Consider the following 12,164-nt stretch of genomic DNA (forward strand, 5'->3'; position numbering starts at 1 on the left):
ATGTAAATGTTTTGTAATTTTATAATAAACTACATTTTATTTGCTTTTATATCATTCATTTTCCTAGTTGATTAGGGAAAAATATATTACTTGTGTACCATCATTGTATGTTTTATTGGTCCTATTTTTCCTTCAGAATGGGAAAGTTTGTATGGCTAATTATATATCAGAGAAAATTTTAAGAAAATGTTCTGGAAAACTACGAAACGTCAGGGAATTCTTTCTCGTAATTTTTGTGTCCACCATGTTAACGTTGCTATGAAGTTTCGTCAGAAATTAAATTCCTCTTCAGTATATTGTTCAAGCAATATATATTTATTTATCTTTTTCTGTATTTCTTTTCTTTTTATTTAAGAAATACTCTGAAAAGTATTTGAGTTGGACAGAAGAAAACAGCTTGGAAAAGTTTTTACCCCTTCTCACTAGATGGCAGATTGTGACGAAAGATTCTAGAACTAACAATTCATCTAGAATACTATCACTTGAACCTCAGCTAATTATAAAAACGAGAATAGTGAAAGGTGTGGCAAGTTATGAAGTTGAATGGAGTATACCAGAAAACTTTCCAGTAGCAATAAAGAAATTTGTGAGTGTTGAACCCCAGTGTTTGTTCGAGAAAGTATACCCAGAAGTTGTTAACGAATTCCAAAGCAAGCGCAAGAAGGAAACAAAGCAAAGTAGTAAGTTAATAGTAAATAATGTATTTGTAGATATACTATAATAGTGGCATTCTTGTTCTCTTACAACTGAGGATCACGAAGTGGCTCCGTTGAGATCCGAACGAGACAATTTTGTTTGCATTTGATATGTTATAACTACACGAATCCCGAAGTTATAGGTGCCACCGGGCGGGATATCGTGCGTTACAACAAATTTTCTAAAAGCTGCAAACAATTACCAGGCAGAATAGTTTGAACCGAGTCACTTGTTCGGAAACGGTTGAGAAAATGAAAAACTAGGCAAACACGTATCCATTATTTTCAAATGCACACTATGGGGTAGAAAAGTGTCCCAGGGTCTCAGCTGGGGTCCAATTCAAAAGTTTAAAATGAAAGCTTGGTAAAGTGGCACATTGAAAGCTATTATGAAATGAAAGAAAATTAAGCAAGTCTTGACGCCCTGTGCAAAATGGCAGCGGGTCAAAATGTAAGCAAAAACTTAATTGAAAAGTCATTGGCCACCCCTATAAATCGGAAACGGTGGCACAAATGTGAAAACGGGAAAGGACGTGTGGCATTATTTTCAAAGTACAACGATTTAAGTTAAAACGTCTTGTTCCAGGGTCCCAGCTGGAGTCTATCTGAGAAGTTTCAAATAGCAAGGTGGGAGGAGGGGGCTGAGTAGCACATCGTTCGAAAGCCGATGTAAATGAAAGAGGATGAAGCAAGTCTCGACTCTACGACAACCCTATGCAAAATGGCGGCGAGTTGAAATGTAAACAAAAGCTCAATTGAGAATTCTATGGCCACCTTGAATCGAAGATGGTCGTTTAAAACCTATGTCGAAAGGATAGGCATACCAAACTGCTGAAGCTAGGAAAACCAAATTTGGCATTAATTTTGATTAGTAGGTAACGAAAAGATACGAAATGTTCAAAAACGCGACATCTTGAGTTCAAAATGCCGCACGGACATGTATCGAATGCCGGACATGTATCGAATTCATGTCCAGTTCAAACTACTGGAATTGGAGAAGCAAAATGTGGTATTTGCTTTTATGGTCAATAGTAGATATCCACAAAATATCAAAGATGTATCATCTGTAATCCAATATGGCTGCCAGCCTGAAAAATGAGTTTGTATATAAATACGCTATTTCTTGGAGTATTGTGTCAAACCAACCAAGTTTGCGCAGCTCGATGTACTGCAATGATTTACACGTAGTTTAGAAGTGCTCTTCAATCTTGTAAATGAATGTTTTTTGTATATTTGGTGTTGCTTGAAATATTGTGATCAAACCAACGAATGGCATATAAATGTAACCATTGACTAGTGATGTGCAGTGGGAATATTCCCGGTGGGAAGGAATTTAAAAAATGGGAATATTCCCTGGCCTATAAATTCCCGGGAAGGAATTTATTTCCATTTCTTTACTTTATTTTCCAAATTGTAAGAACCATATGACTAATTACTTTCTTTTAATATATTATGATTTACTTCTAGGTTTTAAAGATTTTGGAGGTTAAAAAGTTTAAAATTATTTGACAGTACTTTATATAACTAATAATATGATTTTTTAAGTTCCATTTCCATTTGCACTAAAAAGTAGAGTAATTGTTTAGTATTGGAGGCCAAAACTAGCAAAAAGTAGGATGATTTACGGAAGAAATGAGTTGATAGTGATGTTCAAATAGTCAAGAAAGTATCGAACATTTTTTTTTTTTTAAGGCAGTAGGGGATTTATACAAAACGAAAAGATAAGTGGAAGTGATTTATGTAAAAAAAGAAAGTGAATTGTTGGTAACGAAGATAGGAAACAACGTGCCATGCGGGGCTCTAACCCGCCTTCATTCGCTAACTCTCGCTCTGCAATGCTATCTGAATTTATTGTTGGTAACGTAATTGAACGTATGAAACCATAAAACAACCGCATCGGAATAGAATATCGCAAAAAAGTAGGTGCAAAAGCTGGCCCCCAATGCTAAAGAACAGCCAAAATTAGCAAAGTACTAATTTACAAATGATGGAAAGAATCATTTTGTAAAGTAATTTAGAATTATGTAGAAATAGAGATGAAGTACTATTAATAAACCCAGAACCACCAGTAGTAATAGACGTCGGTCTGACTCGAATTTCTGAAGAGGTACTCGGACTTCTTTTACATGTGAATTAACGTATCGAATTTCCAGACGTAGGTAGAATGAAAGGTCGTGTATGGCAATGTTGCGTGCTAAAATATAAAGATAAATAAGTATCTTGCAAATTTTGTGAACATACACATGTATGCGCAAATGTTGATAAATTGGTGAGACATGTATCGTCTAGCATTTACCCAATCTAATTGGTTTATAAAATTTATAAATTTAATGTGTTTATAATATCAGTAATAGAGTCAAGTTGAGCAAATCCACTTACATATAAATTTAAACTATTACTATATAATTTTTCACACATATTTAATTGATAGAACATATTATAAATAAATATACATTTATGCGTACTCTCTAAATATAATAAAGTGTTAATAAAGTAACATAGTACCGTTCAGAATATATAGATTTTAAAGAATCCTCTGTGGACAACAGTAATAATATGCTGTGATATAAAAATTAATTCAACTTTGAAATCATAATATAGTAATAGAATGCAATTTTCTTTCTGATTGTACATAAATTCCCGGATAAATTCCTATTTTGGGAATCTTCCCGGGAATTTACCCATCACTAACCATGACAAATACGTTACACTAGAGCCCCCAACCTGACTGGTGCAGCAAGTGCTTTATGTATCAACTATGTATGATAAAATTAGAAAATCCCGAAGGTATTTAGCTTTTGTTTAGCAGTATGAATAGGAAGTCAAAGTGTTGTGTTCATCGGATATTCGTTATATTCGTAAACGGTTATTCGACTCTCTCGTAAATTATATCGAGAGAACCGTGACGAACGTGCATTAGGAACTTTTTTTTTTTTTGTAAATCAACACATGTTAGAAAAACAAAGTTTTATAAAAAATAAGAAAACCTATAGTATAGTTTCTTCAAAGACGTCTATTTACTTCTAATAAACCAAGTGTATGCAGCAGCTTGACAGGTGTAGATATCTCACATAATGTGTATCTACTCGTAGAAAACACTATATTCTTGTTAATTTCGTTTCTGACAAACTTGATATGTGTCATTTTATATATATATAAAAAAAAATCATGTGTGTGTTACGGAATGAACTAATAGTTGAAGTAAATCGAAATTCAATTGTTCTTTAGTCTGCCTATTGTGTCTAAATACATAATACAGGTTTAGATTTGTACTGTTATAAATGACATAGATTTTAAGCGGCCATCTTGGATTCAAGGCGGCCATAGACTTTTCAATTAAGTTTGTGTTTACACTTTGATAAGCCACCGCTTTGCACAGGATTAGCGTAGAGAGTCGAGACTTGCTCCATCTTCTTTCATTTCACAACAGCTTTCAAACGATGTTCTACTTAACCCGCCTTGCCATTTGAATCTTTTCAGTTGGACCCCAGATGGGACCATGCGGGGGACCTGGGACAAACTTTGAAATGTGTCCCCAAAAGTGTGCCTTTGAAAATGATAGATATGTGTTCGCCAACCTATCCATTTACCCAACTGTTTTCGAACAAATGACCCTGTTCAAACGATTCTGCCTGGTAATTTTTGTAGCTTTTACATTACAAAATATGTTGTAACTCACGATATCCCGCCCGGTGGCACGTACAACTTTGGGATTCGTCTAGTTGGAACATATTAAATGCGAACACAATTGTCTCGTTCGGATCTCAGCGGAGACACTTCGTGACCTTCCCTTGCTAGAATTAGCACCATTGCTTTAATAGTAACCCTAATTATGATTGAATTACTGCATCCCCCTCCCCCATGTTAAAGGTAAGTTCTATAGTAATTTTTTTTAAAATTACACACACACACACACACACATATATATATATATATATATATATATATATATTAGATTTTTGTGCAATATGTTGTATACTATTTTTATGGCTTCACAATCACCACCATTGTTTGTGTTTGTCAAGTATGAGAGAGGGAAGTTCCTCTCCTTCGAATTTAAATTTAAGTTCACTGTAAGGATCGTAAAAATTGTTAGATTGTACTAAATGGTATATGTTTTTTGTCTTTTCCACAATTTTTACTGCTTGGGATTTAAATTAATCAAAAACGAGGGACAAACTTGCTCCTCACACCCATAAAAATATGTTTCACAATATGTTTGGTAAAAGAAAGATCAATTTTGATGTACTATGGTGTATTTTTGTCTAATTTCGCCATCATCTCCACTACTTAAAATGCAGTTGAAAAGGATCAATAATAAGAGTGCATTTAAACCTGCCCTGGATTTAGAAATCGTGTTCGCAAAAAAATTGCGAAAAGGTCAGAATTTTATGGACAGTAATCTGTTTTGTTTAAAATTATTTGGGATTGAAAGCTTTTCTGCAATAGTTTGAGTTTGAAATTACTCATGGGAAGACATTGCATTTATTCCATTTTATGAAAGCGCTTCAATAATATTGTTTCATTAAAAATACTAGATTTTCGTGAAAATTCTTTATACGATCTTTCAAGCTTCCCAAGAGATATGTTGATTATGATTGACGTTAAGTTCATGTTTCAGGGTAACTTACATTATTATTATTATAATATTATAATATCAAGAAGTCTACTTCTGGGGTCCGAGAAGCAGAGAATGTGTTTACTTTTAAGGTCAAGAATTACTGGTATCGCTGGGGGTGACTGTTGGTAAACGGTAAGGCGCTGTAAATGTCAAATTAGAAAAGAAGAAAAAGTCGTTCAGGTCTACAATCACTGCATTACTAGTATGAGGTATGATCGGAAAAAAAGCTTACAAAGCTTAGTATGGCTTATGTGTAAGACATAGGAGGAAGATCAACACATCTGATGGTAAAGGGCACTCAACACTAGTTCTCGATGTGATCACTTTTCTGTTAAAGCACTTGTCACAACGTTAGGGAGGTGCTCTAGTTGTTCCCAGCATAAGCGCTGAATACGTGCAACGTTTGAAATTTATTTATTTGATATGATTTGATTATATATATATATTGGGTGCTGAATTGGGTCTCGCATTATCCTCCAGAACAATTATACCACAGCATAGGAAATCAGGACGTGTTCGTCTGATGACATCTCGCTGCTCCAGAAGTATCTTGCAATATCTTCCAGCCTTCACGGTTTTTTCGCTGTTCTGAATAATCGATCAGTAGCACACCTGATACGTCCCAGAATACAGTCTACAAAACTTTCCTGGACGAGGCAAAGTTGTGGCTTTGGCTGCTTCAGTTTCGAGAACAATAGCCGTACACTGGTGTTCTGAGGCTGTTTGCTTCAAAGAAACATACTCACAAATTTCAACTCAATAATTCCCAGTAACCAGTAACATGTGACTGTGACCTGTTCTTACTGATGTACATGTCAGAAACTCGAGCAAGAATCAAAATCTACCAATATTCGTTAACATATATTTTACTAGCTGTTACGCCCGTTGTTCGCATAGGTCAGATAAAATATCTATGTAAACAAACTGAACAATGAAAAAAAAAAAAAACATTTCTAAAAAGGGATGTATTTTGTTGGGATGACTTTCATAGTAAACACGATTTATACTTAATACAACCATTAAGTAACCTGTTTTTAACCACAATAAAACCATCTCTTACTAAACAAAAACAAAAACAAAAACAAAAAAACACACAAAAAAAAAAAAACACGACGCTAGACAAAACTATGGATTTCACACAAATATCGGTAATTTTCGATTTTTACCTGTCTCGGTACCCCGCCCTCGCAGTTGACTCCCGACCCACATTCAGTGATTGCTCCGTTTGGAAGTCATCGCTAATGGAAGTGTCACCATTGATCACAGCGACTGCGAAAACAATGGATTTAGCACTAATACCGGCTATTTTGGATTATTTTTACGTCTCGGTATGCCCCTCCCCCGTGACCTCCGGCCGGCATACAATGTTAGTTGAATTTGAGAGTCATCGCTAATGGAAGTGTCACCATTGATCTCCTCAACCGCGAAAACTATGGATTTGAGACTAGGGTAATATTGGTCATTTTGGATTATTTTTACGTTTCTCGGTATCCTCCACCCCCGGTGATCCTCGGCCCGCAATCGAAGGACTGAATTTGGAAGTTAATGCGATCGGAGTTTTACCATTGATCTCAGTGACCTCGAAAACTATGAATTTGTTACTAATATCGGTCATTTTCTACTACTTTTACATGTCCCGGTAAACGCCCCCCCCCCCCCCCGAGACCCCCTGGTTCGAAATTTGAAAAACAAACTCTTTGTTTTGCTCTGGGGCCTGGACCAAGATACCCGTGGCCCAAATTTGGTAACTCTTGGTCCACTCTTCTGGTCCCCAGGCTGCACACAGACAGACACATAAACACACACACAAACTCTTTATTTTATTTATATTAGATTTAGGCTTAATTGTGATTACATCTACACTTACCAAGATTATTACATTATTTTATTGTATCGTAATTAGTTATCATATCACAATAAAAAGAAATAAATAAAGGTACATAATCAGAGGAGTATTTAGTGTATAATTTCACCCCAAAATATCTTCTCGAATACTAAAATAGCATTGGTAGCATGGTTACGAGCATTGATTTTGGTCTCTTGCGCATTCTCAGTATGACGTCACAACCAAGCAAAAGGGGAATAATACACGAAAACAGCTCCAACTGACCAAATCCACACTGTATTTGATTTGATTTGATTTTGAGTTTAACGTCCCTTTCAGCAGCGAAGCTATGTAAGACGTGGGCCTATAGCTTAACATGAGATTCGAACCACATTAGCTTCCACCGAGATTCGAACTTGGGTTTCCCACGCCAAAAGTGCGTACACTAAGTGCTTAACCCCGAGGGAAGTCCACATATTTCGATATTTCATACGCATGTTAACTAAAGAAGAAAGGAACGCTCATGGAAAAGCGGATGCACAAGTTCACAAAACAATTCTAATAACGAAGCAGAAAGCAGAAAATAAATATTCATTGAAGTTAGAATATGTTCTAGCTTTAATTCGCTTTCTGAAGTCGTCCGTAAATTCAATATGAATAAAAAATGAATACCCCCCTCCCCCCCAAAAAAATAACGAATATCAACGCTTCGTTTTGTTCAAAATAATTGTGAAAAGAAAAGAGATCAGCCAATTTTCCTTAGTGTCCTTTAATGATCAAGTGACTGATACGTGTTTTTTATGCGTGTGGTTCTGGACTCGATCCCAGCTAATGGTGCTAAGCCTTAGGTGAAAGAAAAATAATTGTTCCAATTTCACTCCAAGCAATATGTCTCATCTCTCTAGCTTCGATGGTGATACACAAATACACATCCGATTTAATCGTATACCTAAGTGAAACCCAAGTGTGGATGGATTTTAAAAATGGATTTGATCCATGTCTAAAGGGAATTCTTTTAGTCTGATTTCTTCTGTGGTTCACACTATAGTGGACCCGGCAGAACATTAATCGTGAAAATTAGGGTGGAAAGTCCAATGGTAATTATTTATTGTCCATGCTCTCCCCCCCCCCCTAAATTTATTGTTTCACCATTTATTTCGCTATTGTCAGTTGTATTTCATTTTCTCTTTTATTGTATAGGAAGAGTCATGAAGTGTCAAACAAAAATATGAGTAATAAGCAAACATAGTTGTTTAAGTAGCAGTAGATTTAATACTGTGGATTTTAAATTAATATTTTTAAGACTTTTTCTTGTGATTTGTTTTCATTCCATTCCAAGCCTAAATTTTAATTACTGGGAAGGTAATGAGACAAGACTAAGAAACAATGGAGATCATACATGAGAGAATACATGGTGATAGATTTATTTGTGTCTGCAAAGTTGAATTAATTTTTATTTGTGGTTTCTCACCACCTGGCAACCAACTTCTGTAGATAGAAGTACGGTACTATTCTGCATTCGGTACGGTACTATTCTTCTGATTTTACTGACTGTCATGGTTGAGTGGTGTTAAGACAAGGCTGACGATAGCAGTATCTGTCTTTCGTAGGTTCGAAATTCGCTCTGGAAATCCATTCTCCTTTCTCCTGTTGTATATTCTTCTTTCATTTCTCATCATCTCCTTTAGCCCAAAGAGCAGATAGTGTGCGTCAAAAATAAAATTATCAAGTATTTTGCTGAGTGAGAGTTCAGGCATTCTCTTACTGCATCTCTCAACACGAAATACAACAGGATTGTTTTGTGTAATTTGTGCAGTACGCGAACAGGCCAACTGGACGAAGGACATAAGGTCATAGTTTATGGAGAATAACCGTTTCTAATCGCAGCAGCTCAGAGATTTTGTACTTAACTTTTCTAGATTTGTTAATAGAGAATTGTTTAATTGAAAAAAAAAAAAAAACACCCTTCGTAGCAAGCCAAGACCACCTGTTGCACAAAATACATACACATTTCATGTGCTGAATTCACAGGTTTTCATTGGTAACAGACTCAGAGGATATTCCGGTACGGTGGTCATTTGCGGTTTTCCTATATGAACTCTACTGTCTTAGTTTTGACAGTACGGTGGTGTCTTAGTTAAAAATAATAATAATATTTTTGTTAAAAAGTTATCTTACCTAAACATATGATTTATTAAATTCATGTTCTCGTTCTTCTTCGTTTTGTTCTCTTTATCTTTTGTCAAAACATTCCTGTTACTTTCAAATGATTAGTACAGGTCATTGTGTAATTGCAGCCATTGATTTTCTTCGTATTACCGCCTCGAAAGTGAATCAACTTTTCATATCTGGTGATATTTTATTGCCAAAACTTCATATGTAGAGAGCTTTCCATGAATGTTCATCCACATTAAGCGTGTTGACGCGAGAACAGATGAGTTTTCGTGAATTGTGGATTCATAAAGCAAAACTACAGAAGATTTCGAATTCTGTTGACCTGGAAGATCTTATCTTTGTACCAAATATTACATAGATTTCTTAGGATATTCTTTTATGCGTTAGCTTTATTAGTCAATACAAGTGAACATCCTGTGTAGACCTTGTCTCAAGGCATGTGCCTATTTCTTGAATCATTGGCACAAATGTTGTAAATTGCGAGTATTAACTAGTCTATGCAATCTTCGGATTTTCTGCAGCAACTTGCTTTTCTTTCTTCTAATATCATCGCAGTACTCCCTTCATTACTCTTGGGTTCTGCATTTCGTATAGAAGGTACCGTAGGTTTAAAGGAAGTATCATATAGAAATGCGTTGTGGTTTGCAATATTACTACAAACATTAAAAAATCAATGCTCGAGAAATATACAGTAGGATCGTTAATTTGATATAAACTTGGAAGTATAGAGAAATTCATCCTACTCTCAACCAATATCATGGAGTACAACATGAAAAGATAAATGTGAACTGTTTTCTAACTAGAATTTCTGAATTAATTTAAGAAATCAATTTTTCTGTATAACAACATAAATGTGCATTTCGTAATAACCAGTTTGCATCAAAATTGAAATCAATACAAATTATCTTTTTTTTTTTTTTTTTTTTTTTCCTTCAGGAAAAAGGGAAAAGGGGAAACTGAAAAAGACTTGTGAGACCTGCAGTTGTTCAACTGAAAGCCAAACACAGGTGAGCCATGGGAATCATATATGCCAGTTTTTAGTTAAGAAAATTTCTCCAGTTTCAGCAGGAAGTATAGATGATTTAAGTAGGCTGTTTGATGAGTTAGGCCTTGATACTACTTTTGAAGATGATAGTTGTGACGAATCTGAACTTTCTGCTATTATTAATGGTATTGTAAGTTCTAAGGCAGTAGAATAAATTTGTTTCGAGTGGCTTCGCCTCATTTCAACTTATCCTCCTTTCAAGGTCGAAGGACCATGGAAGAAGAAAATGAAAATGATGCAGGTAAGACTTCATTCAGAAATTATGAAGATTGGAAACGAGTACCATACAATATGGAAGTGAATAGATTTGCCTTATGATATGGAGGGCAAAGAAATGTTTTTGGAAAGAGTAAGAAGAAGTAGAGTAGCGTGTAGCAGAATGAAGATCCATTAATAACCTGTAATTATGGTTAATGCATACATTTTTCTTCTTTAATGCAATACGGTGGTGTCTTAGTTAAAAATAATAATAATATTTTTGTTAAAAAGTTATCTTACCTAAACATATGATTTATTAAATTCATGTTCTCGTTCTTCTTCGTTTTGTTCTCTTTATCTTTTGTCAAAACATTCCTGTTCTTTTACATCAGGAAATAACTTCGTTGAGTTAACTATGTATAGAAAGCTATGAAGCACTTCGGAATTCCCATTATACATTGTAAATTATTTTCAAAGATGTTGCATTTTCAAGGATGTAAATTAAGAATATTAATTAATTATGGGTAGGAGGAAACGTTTTGCCATGTGAGTACATAATCCGATTCATTCTCAATAAGGTGGACAGGAAAAAATTGAAAAGAACAGAAAGAAAATAAGTTAATGGTTTACTCATCTGTGATACGGTTTCATTTTTTGTTAATTGCTACCACGCAGTATAAGAATATCAACTTTGATATGTTAATTTACATGCCCTTGAATAATCTTTCCCCAGAATTTTCACAAGAATATATTCATATTTTTTTTTCTTTTAAATCATATTGATATTAAAGAACCCTGGCCTATATTTAAAAAGTTTTGCCAAGAAATATTATAGTTTTATTTATATAACTTTGATGTTATTGTTTGAAATACTGAATTATTCTTATTTAATTTTTGTCAAAAACAAGGAAAGTCGGCCTCGTTTATGTTTTACGCTTTTCCAGTTCTGAACACTACTAAATTTGTTTCAATATAATAGATAGTATCGTGTTCAATATCATGGGAGTAAAATTAAATATTTATATCTGTTATATTATTAAGAGCAATATCAATTTGGAAATCAAAATATACTTTTGTATATAAGATACTTTGTTTATGTAAATCATTGTTCATAGAAATTGTGGGTAATATTCAAATTATTATTTGAGTTTATTTTAAGAAAGATCCTTTTGTGTTTACATAATTGCTATGTAATATTATGAAAAAATATACTTTCAACGATTCAGTTAAATTTTCATATTTCTGAAGGTATAAAACAAATAGTAATACATAACCGTTCAGAGTTCACAATTGTAAATGTCTTTAAGGACGAAGCAATGAAAACGATTACAAATATAACCATTTTCAGCACAAGTGTTTTTTTTCTTTTCCTTTACTACATATTACTAAGTGGTGTCTTTAGGAACCCTTCTCCCGCCGCTATACTTATTCTTGATTATTTAATCTAGGTATGGGACATTATTGAACCACCAAATTAGGACTGTGAAGGAAAAGCCATAAATATGTCTAGTTTGTAGACCCTCACAAATCATTGGTTTTGACCTTGCCTTCTTTTTTTTTTTTAAAAAAAAAAGACCTATAAATATTTAAATCGTATAAATAATA

General features: G+C 34.3%; 1 protein-coding gene across 6 annotated transcripts in view; it reads left to right on the forward strand.

Moving 5' to 3' along the window:
- The window catches only part of LOC145693431 (flap endonuclease GEN-like), an 81,837-nt gene extending 69,896 nt beyond the window's left edge, over window positions 1-11,941 (forward strand). For 5 of the 6 annotated variants that reach the window (XM_081769421.1, XM_081769420.1, XM_081769419.1 and 2 more), the window contains exons 8-9: window positions 356-680; window positions 10,253-11,941. In XM_081769421.1, the coding sequence (XP_081625547.1) occupies window positions 356-680; window positions 10,253-10,515 (588 nt within the window). In that variant the 3' untranslated portion in view covers window positions 10,516-11,941. The remainder of the gene's footprint in view (window positions 1-355; window positions 681-10,252) is intronic. The other variant, XM_081769424.1, reaches the window with a different exon arrangement.
- Window positions 11,942-12,164: the final 223 nt, after the last annotated feature.

Source organism: Thermobia domestica, chromosome 8 (genome assembly GCF_964235325.1).
Source record: "Thermobia domestica chromosome 8, izTheDome1.hap1.1, whole genome shotgun sequence".
Lineage (NCBI taxonomy): Eukaryota > Metazoa > Arthropoda > Insecta > Zygentoma > Lepismatidae > Thermobia > Thermobia domestica.